This window comes from Oncorhynchus clarkii, chromosome 6, assembly GCF_045791955.1.
Source record: "Oncorhynchus clarkii lewisi isolate Uvic-CL-2024 chromosome 6, UVic_Ocla_1.0, whole genome shotgun sequence".
Classification (NCBI taxonomy): domain Eukaryota; kingdom Metazoa; phylum Chordata; class Actinopteri; order Salmoniformes; family Salmonidae; genus Oncorhynchus; species Oncorhynchus clarkii.
The window spans coordinates 42,964,485-42,988,102 of record NC_092152.1 but is presented as its reverse complement, the minus strand read 5'-3'; the positions used below and the strand labels follow the sequence as shown (position 1 = coordinate 42,988,102).

At 43.0% G+C, this 23,618-nt stretch overlaps 1 protein-coding gene across 1 annotated transcript in view; it reads right to left on the bottom strand.

Annotated features, from left to right (window-relative positions):
• Positions 1-23,618, bottom strand: part of LOC139411179 (collagen, type XXVII, alpha 1b) — a 136,154-nt gene that overhangs the window by 16,473 nt on the left and 96,063 nt on the right. The window contains exons 23-43 of the mRNA XM_071157097.1: positions 21,472-21,525; positions 21,091-21,135; positions 20,602-20,655; positions 17,773-17,826; positions 16,377-16,430; positions 14,982-15,035; positions 8,279-8,332; positions 7,059-7,103; positions 6,524-6,568; positions 5,590-5,643; positions 4,604-4,657; positions 4,388-4,441; positions 4,140-4,193; positions 3,991-4,044; positions 2,455-2,562; positions 2,085-2,138; positions 1,655-1,762; positions 1,517-1,570; positions 1,264-1,317; positions 213-269; positions 47-100 (exon numbers count right to left, since the gene is read on the bottom strand). Of these exons, the coding sequence (XP_071013198.1) occupies positions 47-100; positions 213-269; positions 1,264-1,317; positions 1,517-1,570; positions 1,655-1,762; positions 2,085-2,138; positions 2,455-2,562; positions 3,991-4,044; positions 4,140-4,193; positions 4,388-4,441; positions 4,604-4,657; positions 5,590-5,643; positions 6,524-6,568; positions 7,059-7,103; positions 8,279-8,332; positions 14,982-15,035; positions 16,377-16,430; positions 17,773-17,826; positions 20,602-20,655; positions 21,091-21,135; positions 21,472-21,525 (1,218 nt within the window). The remainder of the gene's footprint in view (positions 1-46; positions 101-212; positions 270-1,263; positions 1,318-1,516; positions 1,571-1,654; positions 1,763-2,084; positions 2,139-2,454; positions 2,563-3,990; positions 4,045-4,139; positions 4,194-4,387; positions 4,442-4,603; positions 4,658-5,589; positions 5,644-6,523; positions 6,569-7,058; positions 7,104-8,278; positions 8,333-14,981; positions 15,036-16,376; positions 16,431-17,772; positions 17,827-20,601; positions 20,656-21,090; positions 21,136-21,471; positions 21,526-23,618) is intronic.

Here is a 23,618-nt window from a genome sequence, read left to right as displayed (position 1 = left end):
ATATCCTGGCCAATGAAAGAATAACGTCAAACGATGTCCCACTCACTAAGTATCCGGGGTCACCTGGTTCTCCTCGGACTCCCCTGTCTCCAGTAGGACCCTTGTTTCAGATGAGAAACATACACAATGAAGCATATAGATAATTAGCTACAGCAGCACACCAACACCAAACACTGCTGTAGGCGGAGGGATACATGATGTGAGGAACTCACTCTGTCACCTTGTGGACCAGGAGGGCCTTCCACCTTACTGTCCTCCCCCTGTTCCCCCTGGAAAAAAATATACAGGAAAACATATGTAGTTTTTTATGCATTGTATGTATGATCATTGCTGCAGAACCAATTTGCCTCCAGGACAATACATTTAAACTTCAAACTTGAACTTGAGACTGTGTAAGGTGAAATTATGTGAAATTTAATTGGATTCCAAAACAATGGAGTATTCAAATAAATCGAGGGCTTTTGTTGACAGTAAACCGGCAGCTTCCAATTAAATGGAATCAAGATTGCATTAAACGTTCCAGTGACTTTACAGGGATTGATGAATGATGTGGGATGCTTGTAGTATTATATAGTGCATGTGCTGTGTATGTGCTTGGTGATATAGAAGAGGAAACAGGGGAGAAGGGATCCAAAACTTAATGATTTATAAGCAGTGGCACAATTTGGGTCTCATTAGAAAGTAAGCAAGGTTGTCAAATGTCATTATGAGTTTATCATTATCGGTAAACAGCAAACTGCTTAATATCGAAGTCCTATTTATCACAACTGAACCATGATTGATCTCCTGAATAATGATGACAAGGAGTATTCCAAAGCAGTTTGTGGCCAATGTCCCCTGAGTTAATGAGATGTGCCTTGGTGCATGCCATCAAACAATTATATTTGATCACTTCTTGCAGGATTATCAAACTATAACAGCAACACAGGCAGTGAGATCGACTCTCTCAGTGTATGCACACATGCAGCTATTACCAATGGGTAGGGCTAGGAGTTTTCCTGACCAACTGACCTGACCAGGAGAAACTCTGGAACCCTAAAGTTTTGTACCTACCTAGTCAGGATAGACTAGCCATACCAATTTGTTATAACAGGATATGTGGGATATAATGTGGATTGACCATTGAACAGACAAACAAAATAACAGACAGTGTTGGGTCAGTCATCACTAAACCCAAACCGTCACAGGCCATGAGTCCAAGCCCACTTGGATAGTAGAATTTGAGAGAGCTATTACAAACAGACAGGACTGTGGGAAGTGTACCTTTTCACCTTTTGGTCCAGGAGGTCCCAGTGTGCCCTGTCGTCCTGTGTGGCCCTAAAATAACAGATGGTGTAAGTCATCATCGAGCACAACTCAATACCTCTGACTTAGTTTGGGCAACCTATTGTACAAAATATCACAGACGACAATGCTCTCTACTGATCAATCATCTTTAGTTTTTCTAGATTCAACAAAAATCTCAGTAATATTGAGTCGAAGACACCCAATTCAATGATATAAGGGTCATTCTTACCTCATATCCTGGCATGCCTGGTTCGCCTTGTTGGCCCATTCTACCCGGGGAACCCTGTGAACATCACATGATCCGTCTTAGTGACCTACAACACTAAGAAACCTCCACATCAGAATCAGATCTGTAGAAGAGCCTTACCACTGGTCCAATGGTTCCTCTCGATCCTTTCGGCCCGACAAATCCTGCCTCTCCTTGTTCACCAATTGGCCCAGTCTCTCCCAGGTGACCCATATGACCCTTGCTGCCCTGGAGAAGGGTCGCCAAAGAGCAGGCATACAATATTAGCAAGGTCACCTTTCTGCCATTAGGAAGTGGTGTGTGGATAGATGTACTACGTCAACTGTCCATTTTAAAACTGCCCATTGGCTGAGCACTTTAATCATAGTGTGGTGACTTGGAAGGCCATTGACCCTTATGTCTGTTGACCACAATTACAAGCAGTCATCAAACTTTCTTTACAAAACAAGACTATGGTAAAATGACTAACAGGTTTCAGGGAATTAAATGAGAGTGTCAGACGGAGGCCTATTAAATAACTGCAGGCACTGAGCTGACATACAGTACATACCTTCTCTCCTGGTTTTCCTCTTTCACCAAACTTGCCAGGTTTACCCTCCTGACCCTGGAAGACATGAGTCAATAGACCATTACTTGAACTGCAATAAACATATAATAACATATGACGAAGACGAGGCAATGGTTAGAACAATGTCATAAGCAGTTTGCTTTCTACTCTTAAGAAAGTAAAACAATTGTTTGTTGGAGAGACAAAGAAGTGTTATGAATCCTACAGTATTTGGCACATAGTAGACTACATTGTTCATCCGACAACCAGTGGAGTTAAGTCATCAGTCTGACTTACGTGAACCTGAGAATCAAGTACAGGAAAGGTAAGGTTACATTTCAGGAATGTAATAATCCTACGTTTGGACACTCACCCTCAAGCCCACTAAGCCAGGAGGTCCAGGAGACCCTTCCTTTCCTTTCAGTCCGATCTCACCCCTCTCTCCTTTACCCCCCTCCGGTCCCATGTCACCCTTCTCGCCCTGAGCACAGAACCATAGGGAAGATGCATTCAGCCGTGACCAGATACAATACTTCACTGGTGTAGGTCTTGGTGGTAGTAACAAATATTCAAATAACTTTGAAGGCCGACGTGGAGAAGTGTTCCATGTGAACAGCAGTTGAATATGGTGCAGACGTGCATCTGTGAGTTTTAAGGCATTAAGCCACTGCACTCATAGTAGAGTTGTCCTGCATCGTTTGACTGACAATTGGTAATATGTCGATTGCTGGAGAGAGGATGATGATGCGCGTGTGTGCGAGCAAGAGCTTCTGTATGTGTGTGTGTGTGCGTGCGTGTGTTCATGCACAACTCAACACTTACTATCCAGCAGCTTGGCTCAGATGGATATGAAACCTCCTTGTGCTTCTCTGAATCACCACTGTATTTCTATCAGAACTCCTGACAGACGGAAGAGCTCAAAATAGGCCAGCTGCCTATTTATTTTCACTCAGTGTCAACAGAATACAGTACATCTACAGTACTTGAGTCTGACTGAAAATAACTGTCATTCCAGCTAAGTGTACAGTACAGTTCATTATCTTCATATGAATATAGCTGTGATGATCTAATAAAGGTTTGAATCGCCTTCTCTTGTGAATGGCTGATTGAAATAATGAAAGTTATCATAAAAACACCCTCTTCTGATTTACAAATCATTGGCTATCACATGGCTGAATCCTATTTGGAGATACAAGGGTGCAACTCTGGCAGGGCCTCCACAGTGGTCTAAAGCACTGCATCGCAGTGGTAGCTGTGCGACTAGAGGTTCTGGGTTCGAGTCCAGGCTCTGTTGCAGCCGGCCGCGACCGGAAGACCCATGGGGCGGCGCACAATTAGCCCAGAGTCGTCTGGGTTAGGGGAGGGTTTTTAGGCCAGGGATGTCCTTGTCCCATTGTGCACTAGTGACTCCTGTGGTGGGCCTGGCGCAGTGCACGCTGACACGGTTGCCAGGTGCACAGTGTTTCCTCCGACACATTGGTGCGGCTGGATTCTGGGTTAAGTGAGCATTGTGTCAAGAAGCAGTGCGGCTTGGTTGGGTTGTGTTTTGGAGGACCTTCTTCTTTCCCGGTCCGTACGGGAGTTGCAGCGATGAGACATGCCTGTCTTCTCATTGGGGAGAAAAATGGGTGGCACCAAAATTGTCCACTGACGTCAAAGTTTATACAGGCAGCCCAATTCAGATCTTTTGCCAATTATTTGTTCATCTGATAACTATCTGATTTTTTCCAGAATGTGTAAACAAAAAAACCCACATGGAATCTGGACTTTTGACTTCCGATTTATATCACCTTCTTAGGGTGGCTGTGAAAACACAGCCAAAGAGACAATGACTGTCAACTCTTGGCCAAGACTTTCAACTCAAGTTAGTCATTGTGATGGATCATATTACCATAGTGTTATCTCTTACCTTAGGTCCATCTGGTCCACTCTGTCCAGCCTCCCCATCGATTCCCATCTCACCCTGAAGTAGAGGAGGGTTCAGTACAAGTTAATAAGGCCAATGTTACTACTAGAGAAATCACCAACATGGGTACAAGTGAACTTTGGGGTACCCACCCTCTGTCCGATGAGGCCCTGCTCTCCGAGGTTTCCCGCTGGTCCAAGGGCACCCTGTCACACAGATCAATAACACACTAAGCACATGGATTGTGTGGCCTATGGACATGCATACAGTAGTTTGATATACAGACTCTTACTGGTTCGGTAAGTTAGGGCATTGGAAGTGAGATGTTGAGTGACCCCTTGATAGAAGTGTTGTTGAATACATCAACTATTTTTCTGAGCAGTTGAGGGTATTATCGTACCTTCTCTCCGGGTTCTCCTGGCAATCCCCACTCCCCAACCTTTCCAGGGGGACCCTGTCATAGAAAAATCCCCATTGACAATCAAATTAGACAGATAGTGTTCAGGCTCCAATGACCAATGCCTATGTGAATGGCACACTACACGGGCAATTACAATAACCTATAGAAGCCACAATACTACCGTTTGGCATGTTTATGGAGTGTGGTGAAACTTACCTTGAGGCCCATCTGTCCCAGGGGACCCATTGTTCCTGGTGGCCCAGTTGGTCCCTAGGATGATAAGACAGAGGCAGTGTAGTGATGATTGAACACAAAAATACATAGGCCTATGCAGCCCTTATATCATAGTAACTACACTTGAATAACTAAGTACATTGCGGATAAAAAAAAACTACACCGGAATAACTAAGTACATTGTAGGTAATAAGCAAATGTAAGGGAACACAGCAAGGATAGAAATGTGAAACAGGCAGCAAGGATTATAACACGAAAGAGGCAGCGAGGATAAAAATGTAAAAAAGATAATGAGGGTAAATCATGGAGTGGTGGAGATAAATGAATCTAGACTTGAGATCCAGATCAGCTCCTACTGCTAGAGACTTAGAACACAGAGCCAAAGCTTTTGTAGGCTATGTGGTGGAGAAAAAAAAACCAATGTTCACATAAAGCTGCCTCTCTGCCTCTGCAGGAAGCTCTGAGTAAATCATCTTATCTTACAGTATCACTGTCTCTCTCTCTCTCCATTAATGCAGGATTAGGCTTCCCTGGGCTACTCAACCAGCAGATGCTGCACCATTTGAGGTATCAGAATTAAGACGTACTGTAGACGCACACCGAAGTTTACAACACATGGAGATGCAGATATTTTGGGACATTTCCCCCAGTCACTTCCTCTCTAAGATGTTGGTTGGATCCAATAGCCCCTGGTTTCAAGTAGAGGAGCAGTAGAAAGACACCCAAGGAAGGGTATTTGTATGGAGACAATACAGTAAACAAAGTTAGGGGAAGTAATGAAATCAAAGACAGCTTTCTGGCTTGAAGGTGAAATATAACGCTAACCTGATGTGGCATTAAGTGTTGAGCTCTATAGGAATTTAAACACAGGATATAACTCCCATATCCCTGGCTGGGCCAGAGACACTTAGGACTGACAAGGATTTGGCAGATAAACCCTACAAATATTTAGACATAAAAGGACTTACCAGCTCTCCTGCTATTCCTTTGGCACCCGGAGGTCCTGAGAGTCCTTGGCGACCCTGAAATAATATAAACCCAGTTGTTATAAATGCAGATAGCATTTAACTAAGGTCACAGGAAGACAGACCATTTCCACTATACACATCTCACCCCTTTTTATCCCCAATTTCATGATATCCAATTGGTAGTTACAGTCTTGTCTTGTCCCATCGCTGCAACTCCCGTATGGACTCGGGAGAGACAAAGGTCGAGAGCCATGCGTCCTCCAAAACACTACCCTGCCAAGCCGCAATGCTTCTTGACACAATGCTCGCTTAACCCGGAAGCCAGCCACACCAATGTGTCAGAGGAAACACTGTTCAAATGGCAACCGTGTCCTGTGCATGCACCCAGGCCCGCCACAGGAGAGCACCCATCACGCTAGAGCATGATGGGACAAGGACATCCCGGCCAGCCAAACCCTCCCATAACCCAAGATGACGCTGGGCCAACTTTGCGCCGCCTCATGGGTCTCCCGGTTGTGGCCGGCTGCGACACAGCCCGGGATTGAACCCGGATCTGTAGTGACGGATCTTAGACCGCTGCCCCACTTGGGAGGCCTATTCATACACAGCTTTAATGTACTAAGTGCTACTCACAAGACTCTCTTTTCCCATAGTTAATGTTTGTCCACAAACCCATAGCAACTCTCAACTTCATATTCTTTATTTATTTTCCCCCATATTCTTTATACAGTATATTTCCCCCCATATTTTACCAGGTAAGTTGACTGAGAAAACATTTACAGCAACGACGTGGAGAATAGTTATACAACTGCATGCCCTACATGCTACACACAAGCCTCTCTTTTTCCATTGCTAATGGTTGCCCCTCCAACCTGTGTCCACCCTAAAGGCATGATTAACCTAAAAGAGCACTCTGTTAGCCCCAATCACTTACTGGAAATCCTTTAGGCCCAGCTTCCCCGGGCTCCCCAATATTTCCCTGGAGCAAAATAACATGGAGAGAAATAAGGGTTGAAATGAATATCAAGCACATAATATGGTCATTAAGCGGAAACATTATGGTTGTTCCGAAGACACATTTATCCAAAGTGACGCACGGTTAACATTCAATTCATGTATTTAGTATGTGTGAATGTCCCATACAAGAATTAAACCCACAACCTTAGCGTTGTAACTTTAAAGCATCACACTCTAACTAAATGAGCCATTGGGCCATTGGAACCTCTAATGAAAATGTGTTAACAAGTTGAACATGATAGGAATGGGCACTCATAGTCCTACACTGTTCATTACCAGCCAGGAAATGATGTGAACACTAAATGAGGGGTAAAGCGTGCAAAGTCAACATGCAAAGTAAGGTAGGAAAGACTATACCCAAAAGCCCATGAGTTGGACATAGCCATGAGTATGAGGGTATGAGCAAAAACTGTTATTAAAAACATAGGGATCTTGAAATTGCCTGTACGTACCATCTCCCCTGGGAAGCCAAATTTTCCTGGTGGACCATCAGGACCCTGTAAGAAAACACGTGTCAATCTCACTTACAGCTTTACACACTTTACACATAAGAGCTCTTGTCCTAGATTCCCCCCTTGAGTAAAAAGTGTCCTTCAGATGTTGAAAATAATCAAAACTATTTAAAGACTTGTGAACAAAGCCAATTGAAAAACTCTTATATGGACATATTTAGGTATAAATTTAAGACCTAAACCAATGCCGCATTGCAGTCCATTGCCACGTGAAGTAGGGGTGCTGAGGGTACTGCAGCACTCCCTGATAAATTGAAATAATTTTGCCAAATTATACTGTATAATTACTCCTGTCTGAACACTGACTGAATTTGGGCAGCATGCTGGCCAAATATCGAACAACTTGTTGCGTTGCAGCCATAGAAATATAATCCATGGAAGGGTTTTGGCTCACCCTGGCAATTTGACTGGTAAACTCATGCGTTCATTGAAAATGGCTGCCAGTCCTGACTTGAATGGGCACTTTTGTTCTATGGATTCTTTCTATGCATTCTCTTCGCACTTTCAGTGAATAGCAATAGGCCTTTCACAAATTTCTAAATACAATTTTGGTAGAGCAAATGCCTACTGCTGAAAAGAGAAGACTAATCTGTCAGTCGAAGCTACCATTTTTTTTCACAACTCACTGATTTTGATAGTAGCTCAGGCCCATCTTGAGACGATCACCAGTCAAAAGCCTAGGCTACGCATATTCATGCTATCTTCATCATTGGGTGAGTCAGTGCCCCTGGAAAGTTGATTTAGTAGCCTATAATATACAGTATATTTTCTTCTAATATTGTACAATCTGCGTCTCCCTTTTTTCCATTAGCCCGGGCCAGGTCAAGACCAGTTCATTTGTATTGATCTGTTTGACAGTGTTAGAGTAGCCACACATTTCAGTCATTTGTGTAGTATAAAAAAATATTCTGATGTCTTTTGTCACGTAGGCCTAAATGACACAGAATTGCATGATATGGGTTTTTTAAGGCTCCCCCAACTCAAAACATCTTCCCGCGGCTGTGGCAGTATCCATGTTTTCCATTGGCTGTGGCTAGTGCGTTCCGTAAAGGTCGTAGCATTCAGTAACTGAGTCAAGTCAGATGAAGTGGAGCTATGGAGCAGAAATACTGTATTAATAGTGTAGACTTTGACATATGAGCTTTGAACTTCATCCTCACCTTTCCGCCAACTGACCCCTTCTCCCCAGCTGGACCATCAGGACCCCTCGGACCCTGTAGGAGAGAGGGGGGAGCGAGAAACGAGAAAGAAAGAGAGACAGAAAGAGAGAGATTAATTGATGAAATATGAAGTATTCTCTTCACCATGAAGGGCACTTCAGTCAGAAAGGCTTTAACAAACGTCTAAATGTTCACACTTCCCATCCTAATGACAGTGTTCATTTGGGAAATTGCTTAAAAACACAAATCCATGGTTACTGAGAAGAAAGAGGTATTATTGGAGACAGAGGGAGATGTGACTGTGGTTGGTTCAGTAAACGCTCGTGGTTTTCCCTATACAATGCACACTGATGTCTATGTTCTTTTTTCCAAGATCAGCTATTGTATGACCATGGTATTCAACTGAACATTCGGGAACAGTGTCACACAGAGAACATATGACCTTTACAAGACTAGAGTCTTACTGCTGACTAATCATGACCTGTCATGACCTTTCCATCTGACTGCTGACTAATCCTGTCACGACCTTTCCATCTGACCCTACCTATTAGATGTGAATGCCTATACGGCTCCATACTAGGATCACTGTGGAAAAATGTAGTCATATAATTGAATGGTTTCACAAATTCCTATTCATTTTGATAAACATTTTAAGAAATTCTATCCATGTGCTTCAGGCATCTAGCATGAGTACATAGGAGATTAGATACTATTCTGATACTTGGAAAAGTTGATAGATGGATAGCCACAGGGGAAATAGTTCTGGGAGCCATATCCAACAGTGAATTGGGCTCAGAGTAGATAGTACTGCTAGGACAGCCCTGATATCCCCAAAGACATTTCAGTGATCTTGGGAGTTTCAGCAGTCCAGTACATCTGCTGATGAGGGTACTCTACTGCATGGCACAGGAACAGACAATAATGTAAATACAGTCATACAGTTTGCTGAGTTCTCCCATCTGTCTCTCTCTCTCTTTCCTCTCCCGGAGGACCTGAGCACTAAGACCATGCCTCAGGACTACCTGGCCTGACAACTCCTGGCTGTCCCCGTCCCCAATCCACCTTCGTGCTGCTGATCCAGTTTCTGTGGTTCTGCCTGCGGCTATGGAATCCTAACCTTTTCACCAGTCGTGCTACCTTGTCGTGCTACCTTTTCCCGGACATGCTGTTTCGACCCCCTCCTCTCTCTCTTTACCACACCTGCTGTCTTGACCTCTGAATGCTTGGCTATGAAAAGCAAACTGACGTTTACTCCTGATGTGCTGACCTGCTACACCCTCCATGACCACTGTGATTATTATTTGACCCTGCTGGTCATCCATGAATGTTTGAACATCTTGAAGAACGATCTAGACTTATTGGCCATGTACTCTTATAATCTTCAGCCAGCACAGCCAGAAGAGGAACGTGTACTCTTATAATCTTCAGTCAGCACAGCCTGGTTCCTCTTCAGGTTTCTTTCTAGGTTCCAGCCTTTCTAGTGAGTTTTTCCTAGCCACCGTGCTTCTACATCTGCATTGCTTGCTCTCTGGGATTATAGGCTTTGTTTCTGTATAAGCACTTTGTGACAACTGCTAATATAAAAAGGGCTTTATAAATACATTTGATTGATGGGAAATGGCCGGTCCTGTTTCTTTTGGAGCAGAGATGATCATGACGCGGACGATTCTTCCCTCACGACACTGGTCCATTCTCTCCACTAACAGGGAATGACATGATTCGTTCTGCATCGTATCTAGTCAACCAGACCATGTGTTACTGCTGTGCCCCTCGTTCATTTTCATCTCTGTGAATGCTACGGCTCTTGGTCTTAGAGACTGGGTGTACGGTTGAGGTCAATGATTCAAGGTGGCCAACATGTGCTTGGTAATTGCACACATAGGATTCAACGAAATGCATCCCTTGAGGATTGAAGAGTCATGAAGATAACTCACACCAGAGGGGGTTAGAGTCCACGACAGAGCTGAATGTATAACCTCCTTGTTCCTCTCTAACCTAATTCAAAGCCTCACTGGCTTCGCCTGTCCAACCTCAACATATGCAGCAAACACACAATTAACAAAGGAGGACTTGGAATGATGCTATTGCGTAAACAGTGTTATCTGTTGTTGGAGAAGTATGGTATGTCTCATCTCTCTCCCCAGTGCCGCTGTGGTATTATCTGGCAGGGTCTGAGTCAGGGCAGATCTTTGTTTGTGGTACTTCCCTGCCCTATATAAGATATGATTGTTTTACTTCGTTCTTTCTCAGACACATACTGAATCTATCATCTCTCTCCCCAGGCTGTTGTGGTACTGGCTTCTGGAGTCATTGCAGATCTTTGTTGGTGGTGCTTTGCTGATCTAAAGGATATCACTGTCTGGCAGGGTTTGGGTAAATCTGTATTGGAGGTACTTTATGAATACGGATTTGTGAATACTGATATACTGTAAGAAGATTGTTTCACCACCAAAGAATCTCTGCCCCTTTTCCATCGCTTAATGTGCTACATCTGAGTTTAATTGCATTGATCTTCTATGGTTAATTTTTATAGACCTTTTTTATAATTAACGGCTATTATAGGTTATTAAGTATTCAATCTGTGATTGCTTCGAATATTAAACAAGTTATGCAAAATGATTAAACAATATCCCCAAATGATACCACTTATGCATATTAGAGAGCTCAGTCACACAGTTGAGCAGTCCTACAGTGCAGTAAATGGTGAGGTAACCCTTTATCCAGGCAGTATGTTGTAGTATATTGTACTTTGTTGTACTATATTGGTTCTCTCACACTAGCATATCTACAGTATAATGTTCAATGAATGTTGTGTCCAGATTTCCATCTAAATCAGTGGTTGCTAACTGGCTGATCACAATTGTTGGTGGCAGGTGCACTTGATTCAGAAGCCCTGCGCATCGGGTAAGCAAATTGTACCCATTTTGAACAATTTAAATTTGTCTGAAAAGACAAACTCCGCCTGCCTGGCGAACCGGGAGTTCTGTGGCTAAATCGTGGGTGCTTACTGCGCTGGTCAATTGGATAGCTCACATCACCGTGCCTACAGAGCTTCCAGGACCACGGCCACAGATAAGTTTGATGCTAGCCTACGTAAGATTTGATAACTTTTAAAACCATGACCACGGAGAGAGACTGTCAAACAATACAGCAAAGAGCTGCTGTTTTTATGAGTAAGTTCATGTTAAAGTTTTTATTCAGCACTTTTAACACTGTTTTTATTCAACACTATTCCAAAACATAAAACACTCATGCTGCAGCTGCAATTAATTAGTAGCCAAGTGTATCGATAAGCCTGCATTTGTATTATTATCAGCAGCTCGTCGTGTCTATTTTAATATTGAGGAATACTTCACTTTCTCTGGCCATAGGAACAACATGAATTTGCGCATGAGGCAGATTCGGTGCAACTTGAGTTTCGCCATTAGGTGAAAGACGATGTCCCATCTCTCTGGTCAGTATCACCGGAGGAAAGGAAGGAGAGAGCAGGGACCGTGAGAGGCAGACCCTCTGCTGCTCTCTCCCTCTGCTGAGACTAATGCCGTGTTCAAAACAACTGGGAACTCAGAACTATCCGACTTCAGTGCGTTCAAGACAACTGAGTACTCGGAAATAACGAGATTAGACTGGGAAAAATCGTTTTGAACTCCAAGTCGGAATTCCAAGTCGGAAACTCTGGCATCTTTCTAGAACTCCAACTTTCCGACCTGACGATTACGGACATCATGATTTGATCTTGTTATTTTCGGAGTTCCCAGTTGTCTTGAAAGCACCATCACCATTAGAAGCAGATACCATCAGTCCAGTAAAATAAAAAAGCGAATTATTTCAATTTAAGCTCTGCAGTGCCTCGCAAGTTCTACATCAACTGATCTATTTTGTTATCAAAGCTCGAACCTTTAACACAAACTCCTGGGATGGCCAGCTGAGTATAAGACTGTATCATCTGCATATAAATTGATGGGAGAGGTTCCTACTGCCTGAGCATTGTTATTGATGTAAATTCAGAAGAGCATAGGGCCAGGGATTGATCCTTAGGGTACTCCCTTGGTGGCAAGCAGGGGCTGAGACAGCATAATTCTTTACTTTATACACTGCACTCTTTGAGAGCGGTAGTTAGCAAACCAAAGACCCCTCAGAGACACCAATACTCCTGAGCCAGCCCACAAGAACAGAATTGTCTACCGTATCAAAAGCCTTGGTCAAGTCAATAAAAATAGCAGCACAACATTGCTTAGAATCAAGGGCAATGGTGATCTCATTGAGGATCTTTAAGGTTGCAGTGACACATCCATAACCTGAGTGGAAACCAGATTGCATACCAGAGAGAATACTATAGACATCAAGAAAGCCAGTCAGTTGATTTCCAACACATTTGATAAACAGGGAAAAATAGAAATAGGCCTATAACAGTTAGGATCAGCTTGATCCCCCCCCCCCCCTTTAATAATGGATGACCTGTGGCTGCCTTCCAAGCAATGGGAACCTCCCCAGAAAGAAGAGACAGGTTAAAGAGTTTGAAGATAGGCCTGGCGATGATAGGGGAAGTCACCTTGAAGAAAGGGTCTAAACCATCTGACCCAGATGTTTTTTGGGGGTCATGTTTCAGGAGCTCCTTTGGCACCTCAGACTCAGTGACTGCCTGCAGGGAGAAACTTTGTAGCGGGGCAAGGGAAGAAGAGGGAGAAGCATTGGGGATAGTCGCATTAGAAGGGGTGGGAGATGAGGAAATGTTGGACAGGCAAGGAGGCATGGCTGAGTCAAATAGGAATCCTGGCTTAAATGAAGTGGTGATTAAAGAGCTCAGCCATGTGCTTCTTGTCAGTAATGACCACATCAACTTTAAAGGACATGGGCAGCTGTGAGGAGGAGGGTTTATTCTCCAGGTCTTTAACAGTTTTCCAGAACTTCTTGGGGTTAGACCCACAGAGAGAGAACTGCTCCTTAAAGTGACTAACTTTGGCCCTCCGAATAGCCTAAATGCACCTATTTCTCATTTGCCTGAACAAGAGCCAGAGTATGCATGTGCTGAGCCTTTCGCCAAATGGAATTCTTGAAGTGGAGTAACTCGACTCACGGTCGAACCAGGGGCTGAACCTGTTTTTAATTATAATTTTCATTATGGGGGCGTGTTTGTTAACAATACCACTGAAAATATAAAAAAGAAGGTCCCAGCGTCTTTGACAGAGGGGATCAAGCTGATTCTATACCATTTTACAGAGGCCAGTTCATGAAGGAAAGCTTGCTCATTCAAGTTTTTTAGCAAGCGTCTATGACAAATCAGGACAGGTCGTTTCACTGAGCAGCCATTACGAACACGGGCTATAAAACAGTGCTCGCTAAGGTCATTACAGAAAACACCAGACATATACCTATTAGGATTATTTGTAGGATAACATCAAGAAGATGAGTCTTTTCTGGGTGCTTGGAGTCATACCTTGTCGGATTGGTAATAATCTGAGAAAGATTTTGGGATTTCCATTGCTTTAGGACTAGGTCAGGTGGTTTAAGCATGTCGCAGTTTATGTCATCTAGCAGGACAAATTCAGACTTGGTGTAAGGGGCCAAGAGAAGTTAGGGCAGGTAGGGTACAGGCCGGTGCTGATGGAGGACGATGGCACCCAGCAACAGTCAACAAAGAGCTATTTGATAGTTTAATACATAAAACCAGCAAATGAAATTGTTTGGGGAAAGATTTGGTGGAGACAACCGAGCACTGAAGGTAATCCTTGGTAAAGAATGCCACTCCCCCACCTTTGGAAGACCTGTCTTGTCGAAAAAGGTTATAACCAGAAAGGTTAACATCAGTATTCAAAACACTCTTCCTCAGCCACGTCTCAGTAATGACCAACACATCTGGATTGGAGCTGTGAACTCACACTTTCAATTGATCAATTTTAGGTAATAAGCTTCTATTGTTAAGGCACAGAAAACCCAGGCTTTTACTGGAGCAGAAATCAGTGAAGCAGATATCAGAGCACAAGTCAGAATTGGGGCAAGCAACTGTAGATGGGCCAGGGTGTACATGCACATTTCCAGATATCATCAACAGTAATACAATCAAGGCACGGCATAGGACAGTGTTGATTTATGACATCTGAATGTGCATCAGATGGCAACAAGATCATATTGTACAGCAATTTCATCAGGTAACATGAATACAAAGCCGGCGAGAAGTGGTTAGAATGGGATGGGAGGCCAAAAATCTGTGTAACCAATAGAGAGTCAGAGTCCCGAGTGTGGGAACAAACATAGTCTGTCCCACGGTTGGGTAAAGAAAGTTCGTAGTCAAAGCATGCAGGAGTCATGAGACAAATAGCAAAATGCACAATACTTTTTAAAAATATATAACGACTTGGGGCTAGGCATTGTAAGTTCAGAGACACTCTGAACTTAACAATATTGACAGGCCAGGCATATTGCCAATATGCTGTGATAATGTATTTAGCCTACTGCCTAAACCTCATTCCTACAGAACTGTTTTATTCGGTTAATGTTACAGTTTTTAAGTCATGTTAAAAAAAACTATTTGAGCGGTAGATTTCGGCTGGCATTTTGACTGCGAAAGTGATCTTGGCTCAGAAAAGGTTGGTGACCACTGATCCACGTCAATGCCACCTTGTGTTGCACAGCAAGTTCATGACAACCATAGCAATTCATAGCAGAAAGTACAGATGCTTAAAGAGGAAACCTTATTCCTTACCCTCCTGCCTTTGATTCCTCTGATCCCACCGAGACCCCTTGATCCGGCTTGGCCCTGCAGGAGGAAGAACATTACAACACAATTATATGACTGAAGGCAATAACGTTACAACACTCACTGAGACGAGTTGCAGGACTGACTAATGAGAGTTGGACTGGGTCTCCAGGATGCTAGTGAATGCCATTCATCCCTATCATGACCAACGAGCTGAGATCATGCACTTGAAGGACATGTGTTTTAGTCGTGCTTGTAAAAGAGATTCTATTGAGATGAAGCATGTCCTTTTCAAAGGACACCTGGTCAGAAGTTGAAGAGTATGTTCCACCTTTTAGAGTAAAGTACTCGCCTGCTGTCTTCCGTGCAGTTTGCGAAAGCGGCTCTGAGACAGTCCGGCATGTCTTGCCACAACTTGTGTGATGTCAGTGCACGGCGTAAAGAGACTAGAGACATGTAGACATGCTATAAAGGCAAAAGGGTGGGAGCTGCATTAGCTTTAGCCAGAGGTACTAAAGAAACGTTTACAGCTGCCTGTTTGAATGAATGACTGTCACTCTCACTCCCCATCAACAGAGGTATGTGCTAGGAGGAATTTCTCCCAACCTCCCCTTTGTGTGAAAAACTATTTTCTTTGGTCTCCAAATGAGCGAAGAGTAAAAAGGACTTAGCGGTGTTACTATATGGGCCTCGTTACAGACCTTTATTGGCTATGTTTACGTAGCTGGATTCCAAACAAGAAAGGCAACAGACCTTTGAGGAGCCAGAATGGGTAGTAGACTTTGAGTTCTAGTCTGACCTTGAAAGACACTTTAATAAACTACACTCACTCTATGCTAAGATGATGTGCCAAATAGAACACAAGTTCTAACTTGAAGTCTCATTCAGTTTGTGATTCAGTTTCTGTTTACAGCAGTGATGTCTTGCTTCTGAGTTCATTCTGCCATGCTGTATTTTATTTTATTGAACCTTTATTTAACTAGGCAAGTCAACAAATTCTTATTTACAATGGCGGCCTACTCCAGCCAAACCCGAACGACGCTGGGCCAATTGTGCACTCCCAATCACAGCCAGATGTGATAGAGCCTGGATTCGAACCAGGTACCATAGTGACACCTCTTGCACTGAGATGCAGTGCCTTAGACCGCCAAATGCAAATGACAAAGGATGGCATATTAGAGTAGTTTTGGTGTGATGGGGTTTGTTCTCGTAAATCTAGAGGGCACAGGACGTTTAAAATGGTACCATAACCTTATGGGCCGGTTTGAAAGACCCAATTTAAGACTACTCCATGGACAACAACAAAAATCTCCATTGAAAGTTGTTTTTAGTCCAGGATTAGGCTTAATCTGGGTCCGGGAAACCGGTCCCAGAAAGGTAAAGTGAGCAGGCTTTACTTACTGGTATCCCTAGAGGTCCAGAGGGGCCACACTCTCCAGGAGTTCCGGGATGACCCTGATAGACAGACAGAACACCACAACACCATGAAGACATCCATCATACTTCAAACCCATGTAACCCCTTTTTTACATACTCTAAATAATACTGAAAGTGAACTGGTGACTATTGACAATATGTTGTCTGTTCAACAATTTTGACGTAATGTATCTATTCTTAGCCTGCATGATGTGGCTGACTGGACAGTTTGTTAGTTTAGGTACGGAGTTATACTGTATCTGGCCTACTCCAGTTGTCATACAATAAACAGCTTGAGTAAAAACAACTAAGTTGACTGAGAACACATTCTACATACAGCAACGACAGCGGGAATAGTTACAGGGGATAGGAGGGGGGATGAATGAGCCAATTGGAAGCTGGGGATCATTAGTTGGCCATGATGATATGTGGGCCAGATTGGGAATTTAACCAGGACACCGGGGTTCACACTCCTACTCTTACAATAAGTGCCATGGAATCTCTAGTGACCACAGATAATTGCCAAAATAAGGGAAACACCAACATAAAGTGTTTTAATTGGGCTTGGGCCACCACAAGCCAAAACAGCATCAATGCGCCTTGGCATAGATTCTACTGGAGGGATGCGACACCATTCTTCCACCAGAAATTCCATAATTTGGTGTTTCGTTGATAGTGGTGGAAAACACTGTCTTTAGGCACCACCCCAGAATTTCCCATAAGTGTTAAATTGGTTTGAGATCTGGTGACTTATCAAACCATTCAGTGACCAATCGTGCCTTGTGGATGGGGGCATTGTTATACTTTGGGGGCATAGCCATGGCAGTCAAAATAATGGCCAGCCCAAAATGTTTATACATGGCCCTAAGCATAATGGGATATTAATTGCTTTTAATTAACTCAGGAACCACACCTGTGTGGATGAACCTGCTTTCAATATACTTGTATCACTCACTGTTTCCATTATTTTGGCAGTTACCTGAAGATGCACCTCCAGCTGTCTTTCAGCTGTGTAAGCAAATGTTTCTGCTTTTACCATACTGGGTATTGAGTTGAGAGGCTTGTATTGAGATTAGATATAAAAATAACTTATTTGGAAACTTCTGCACACTTAGATCCAACATAAATACTCTTCTCACTACAGTTCATCTCAACATGAAGTCGGCCAGTATGACCTAACAAAAACGTAATTTCATACAAGATATACAAGCTCAATACATAACTCTTTTTCAGTGATACCTATCTTAGTACCCCATTCCTTATCGCCAAGCCCCCACATGACACCCTGTCCTAACCCTAGACCCCCACATGGAACATTACCCGACCCATATAGAGTTGAATGCCCCTTGGAAGACAGACGGGGTCCAGACTTACTCCTTACCATCGCCCCCTTTTCCCCTGGCGGTCCAGGCAAGCCCATCTCCCCACGGTCCCCCTGGGAAAACAAACATAACTATAAGGACCCTGTATTACATAGGTAAGGCCAGGAGTTTTTCCTGACCACATGACCTGACTAGGAAAACCTCTGGGCCTGGAGTTAGTCCTAGTCAGGTCACAAGGTCAGGGGAAACCCAGGGTAATAGTTACATTGCCTTCAGAATGTATTCATAACCCTTGACTTATTCCACATCTTGTTGTGTTACAGCCTGAATTCAAAATGGATTAAATCTTCTTTTTTTCCCCTCACCCATCGACACACAATAGCCCAAAATGACAAAGTGAAAACATGCTTTCAGAATTATTTGCACATTTATTGAAAATTAAATACAGAAATATTCAATTTACATAAGTATTCACACCCCTGAGTCATGTTAGAATCAAATTTGCCAATGATTACAGCTGTGAATCCTTCTGGGTAAGTCTAAGAGCTTTGCACACCTGAATTGTACAATATATGCACATTATTATTTTTCAAACCCTTCAAGCTCTGTCAAGTTGGTTGTTGATCATTGCTAGACAGCCATTTTCAAATCTTGACAGATTTTGAAGCCTATTTAAGTCAAAACTGTAACTATGCCACTCAGGAGCATTCAATGTCATCGTGATAAGCAACTCCAATGTATATTTGGCCTTGAATTTTAGGTTATTGTCCAGCTGAAATGTTCATTTGTCTCCCAGTGTCTGTTGGAAAGCAGACTGAACCAGGTTTTCCTCTAAGATTTTGCCTGTGCTTAACTATATTCCATTTATTTTTACTCCCTAGTCCTTGCCGTGACAAGCATACCCATAACATGATGCTGCCACCACCATGCTTGAAAATCTGAAGAGTGATACTCAAGGATGTGTTGTTAGATTTGCCCCAAACATAACGCTTTGTTATCAGGTTCAAGTTCTTTCTTTGCCACATTTATTGCAGTTTTACTTTAGTGCCTTATTGCAAACAGGATGCATGTTTTTGAATATTTTTATTCTGTACAGGCTTCCTTCTTTTTACTCTGTCATTTAGGTTAGTATGGTGCAGTAACTACAATGTTGTTGATCCATCCTCAGTGTTCTCCTTTCACAGCCATTAAACTCTGTAACTGTTTTAAAGTCAGCATTTGCCTAAAGGCAAAATCCCTGAGTGTTTTCCTTTGTTTGTATCTTTGTATTGACTGGATGTATTGATACACCAAAGTGTAATTAATAACTTCACTATACTTAAAGGGATATTCAATGTCTGCTTTTTTCTAATTTTTTTTTTCTTATCACATAACACTATTATTGCACAGTGAGTTCCTGCAACGTATTATGTGACTAGTTAAGCACATTTGTACTTCTGAAGTTGTACCTCTTAAGTCTACCCCTTCCTTTTTCGAACATTCTGTTAAAAATCGCGCAACTTTTCAGCGTCCTGCTACTCATGCCAGGAATATAGTATATGCATATGATTAGTATGTGTGGATAGAAAACACTCTGAAGTTTCTAAAACTGGTTAAATCACGGCTGTGACTATAACAGATCGTGTGTTTCATTGAAAAACGCAAGAAAAACTGCTCTCTGAAAGCTAAAAATAATTTCCATAAGTCACTTTCATGGGTTGTTAAAAGAGCACAAAATGTATTATGGATCTGCATGCAATTCATACAGATTCCACACGATGTCGCCATTGTCGTCATTTTCAATGGACTTTTTTGTTGGAAAATCCAACTAACAGGATTCCGTTTCTTCCGGTCTCCACCAGGATGGTTTGAATGTGCACATTGGCAGCCATTGATTTGCAGACGAGGAGCTATTGAATATACATCGCCCTGTAATCATTTTGATAGATTATAAACGTTTACTAATACCTAATGTTGGATTACAAAAGTATTTCGAAGTGTTTTGTGAAAGTTTATCGTCAACTTTTTTAATTTTAAAAAATGACGCAGCGTTTAAAAACAATGTTTTTTTCTGAATGACACAGCTTCCATAGAAAGCTATTTTGGGTATATATGGACCGATTTAAACGGAAAAAAGACCCAATAGTGATGTTTATGGGGCATATAGGAGTGCCAAGAAAGAAGCTCGTCAAAGGTAATGAATGTTTTATATTTTATTTCTGCGTTTTGTGTAGCGCCGGATAAGCAAAGTCTTTGTTTACGTCGCATTCAGGCATTTTGAGGTGTTGCATGCTATCAGATAATAGCTTCTCATGCTTTCGCCGAAAAGCATTTTAAAAATCTGACTTGTTGGCTAGGTTCACAACGAGTGTAGCTTTAATTCAATACCCTGTATGTGAATTTTGATTAAGGTTTGAGTTTTAACGAATACATTTAGCATTTAGCGTAGCGCATTTGCATTTCCAGGTGCCTAGTTGAGACATCTGCGTCTCAAGTAGGATCAAGAAGTTAATACTTTGACTCAAGACATTTCAGCTTGACATTTTTTTATACATTTCTAAACATTTTGAAAAACATAATTCCACTTTGACATTATGGAGTATTGTGTGTTGGACAGTAACCCAAAAATCTCAATTTAACAAAATGTGAAAAAAGTCAAGAGGCTTTCTGAAGGCACTGTAAATCTCAAGACATCAACAGGAAGCAATCCCAGCAGGCAAAACTGGTTGAAATTGCTTCATTAGAACCAGATTACAACTGTCTGTAATAGCATAATCTCAACCAGTTTAGCACGCAGGGAAAGTAGAACAATAACATATATGAATCAGAATCTCTTTCAATATGGCAACATAAGATATATGACATGAGAAATCTTCCTGTAATGTCTAACGTAAAGATGCACATCTAACCTTTTCTCCAGCTAGGCCTGTCTCCCCATTAGGCCCGATAAAACCCACAAGTCCCTAAAGACAGCAACACAGGAAAAGACAGTCAAAGTCCTGTACTTACACCATTGCCTTTGGAGCAGTGGGGCAAAAGCAAAACACAAACTCACACACACACAGTACACACACAGAGTACAGTAAACAAACAGAGAGAGAGAGAGACTCCGAGTACACAGTACACACACAGAGTACAGTAAACAAACAGAGAGAGAGAGAGAGACTCCGAGTACACAGTACACACACACAGAGTAAAGTAAACAAACAGAGAGAGAGAGAGAGAGAGCGAGAGAGAGAGAGAGAGAGAGAGAGAGAGAGAGACTCCGAGTACACAGTACACACACACAGAGTAAAGTAAACAAACAGAGAGAGAGAGAGAGAGACTCCGAGTACACAGTACACACACACAGAGTAAAGTAAACAAACAGTGAGAGACAGAGAGAGAGAAGCCTTTACCCTCTCTCCAAGCTTTCCGACCTCTCCAGTTATTCCCGTCTCACCCTATAGCAGAAGACAGAATTAGCATTTCATTCATTTAATTCTGTATCAACAGATTCAGACCTTTTTGAAGTTCAGATCAGCCAGAGAGAATGTGGTGAGAGGGCAGTTCACCTGGTAGTAGAAAATGTATGTCAAATGTACACAGTTAAATAAGACTTTACAGGTTGGGATAAAGAGAGACAGAAAGAGAGAAACAGGCCAAGAGAGACAAAGAGAAACAGGCAGAGAGAGCATGGGAGACCATGTTTAACGACAGTGATAGTGATAGACTCAGGCGGATGGCGAGAGAGAGACACTCGGCCAGTTGAATGGTGCATCATTTTAATAGGATCTGACCTTCAATCCTTCGGTTCCTGTTTCCCCCGGGAATCCATGCCTTCCAGGTCTGCCCTGAACAGAAGACAAACATGAACCATAGTACAGTACTTCATCAGATTCAGAGTGATTAATAGTCACATGTACAGGGTTGCAGGTGTGATTGCAGGGTACAGTGAAAATCTTAGACTCCGAGCTCATGAAGGACTAATTTTTATAAAATAAGGAAAATGGCAATAAGAAAAACAATCTAAATAGAAATAGCAGTATATACACATCATAACAACTGTTGCAGTGATGAATAAATAAATGTCCATTGGGGGGAGGCAGAGTAGTGACTGTTAAGGGGGTGGGGGAGAAAATCCATATGGGGAGTAGTAGGGGGAGGGGCGAGCAGGTAGCTGACTAGTGGTGGCTATTCAGCAGCCTGATGGTCTGAGGGTATAAACTATTGGCCAGTCTTCCAGTTTTTTGCGATGATGCTCCTGTACTACCCGTGTCAGATTGATTGAAGTGGGGAGAACAGGGCATGGCTTGGGTAGATGGGGTCCCTGATGATCTTCTTGGCCTTCCTGCAACACCTGGTGTTGTAGGAATCCTGTAGGACAGGCAGTGTGCACCCAATGGTGCGTTCGGCTGCAAGCATCACACTCTGAAGCGCATTGCGGTTCACAGTGGTGGAGTTGCCACCCTAGACTGTGATGCAGCCTAACAGTATGCTCTCGATGGTGCTCCTGTAGAACACTGAGGGCCCTCAGGGACAGGCTGAATTTCTTCAGAATCCTGAGTTTGAAGAGTCGCTGTCGTGACTTCTTCACCACGGTGTCCATGTGGTTACATAATTAATTGTAACGATGTGCGCTGAGAGTCGGGAAGCAAGTTCAAGGAGTGAGTTTCAATAAAATAAACAGAACTTAATACAAACTAGAAACACTAACAGCACATAGACATGAATCTTAAACAAAAACAATGACACCTGGGGAAGGAACCAAAGAGAGTGACATATATAATGCAGGTAATCAAGGAGGTGATGCTGTCCAGGTGAGTCTGATGATGCGCAGGTGCGCATAACGATGGTGACAGGTGTGCGACCGGTCGCCTCTGCTTCTGCGACCGGTCGCCTCCGCTTAGACAGAAACCTAACAAACCGGCTGAGGCGTGAGGGCCTGATGAGCCAGCTGAGATCTCCCTGGTTGCTTCAGTCAAGGCACGGGAACCTGTTCACCAACTGAGGCATGGGAGCCTATCGAGCCAGCTGAGGCATGGGAGCCTATCGTGCCAGCTGAGGTATGGAAACCCGTCGAGCCAGCGGAGGCCTCCCAGGTAGCTCCGGTTCGGACACCCGGATCCGATATCACCTCCAAAAAATCACCCCCTGACGCTTCCGTTTGGTGAGGTGTCATTCTGTAACGATGTGCACAGAGAGTCGGGAAGCAAGTTCAGGGAGTGAGTGTTTTAATAAAATAAACAGAACCAAAGGGAGTGACATACAGTTGAAGTCGAAAGTTTACATACACTTAGGTTGGAGTCATTAAAACTGTTTTTTCAACCACTTCAAAAATGTCTTGTTAACTAACTATAGTTTTGGCAAGTCAGTTAGGACATCTACTTAGTGCATTAACACAAGTAATTTTTCCAACAATTGTTTAGACCCCCACAAGTCTGGTTCATCCTTCGGAGCAATTTCCAAACACCTGAAGGTACCACGTTCATCTGTATAAACAATAGTACGCAAGTATAAACGCCATGGGACCATGCAGCCGTCAAACCGCTCAGGAAGGAGATGCGTCTCTTTTAGATGAATTTACTTTGGTGTGAAAAGTGCAAATCAATCCCAGAACAACAGCAAAGGACATTGTGAAGATGCTGGAGGAAACAAGTACAAAATTAGCTATATTCACAGTCAAACGAGTCCTATATCGACAGAACCTGAAAGGCCGCTCAGCAAGGAAGAAGCCACTGCTCCAAAACCACCATGGGGACAAAGATCATACTTTTTGGAGAAATGTCCTCTGGTCTGATGAAACAAAAATAGAACTGTCTTGCCATAATGACCATCATTATGTTTGGAGGAAAAAGGGGGAGGCTTCCAAGCCGAAGAACACCATCCCAACCGTGAAGCACAGGGGTGGCAGCATCATGTTGTGGGGGTGTTTTGCTGCAGGAGG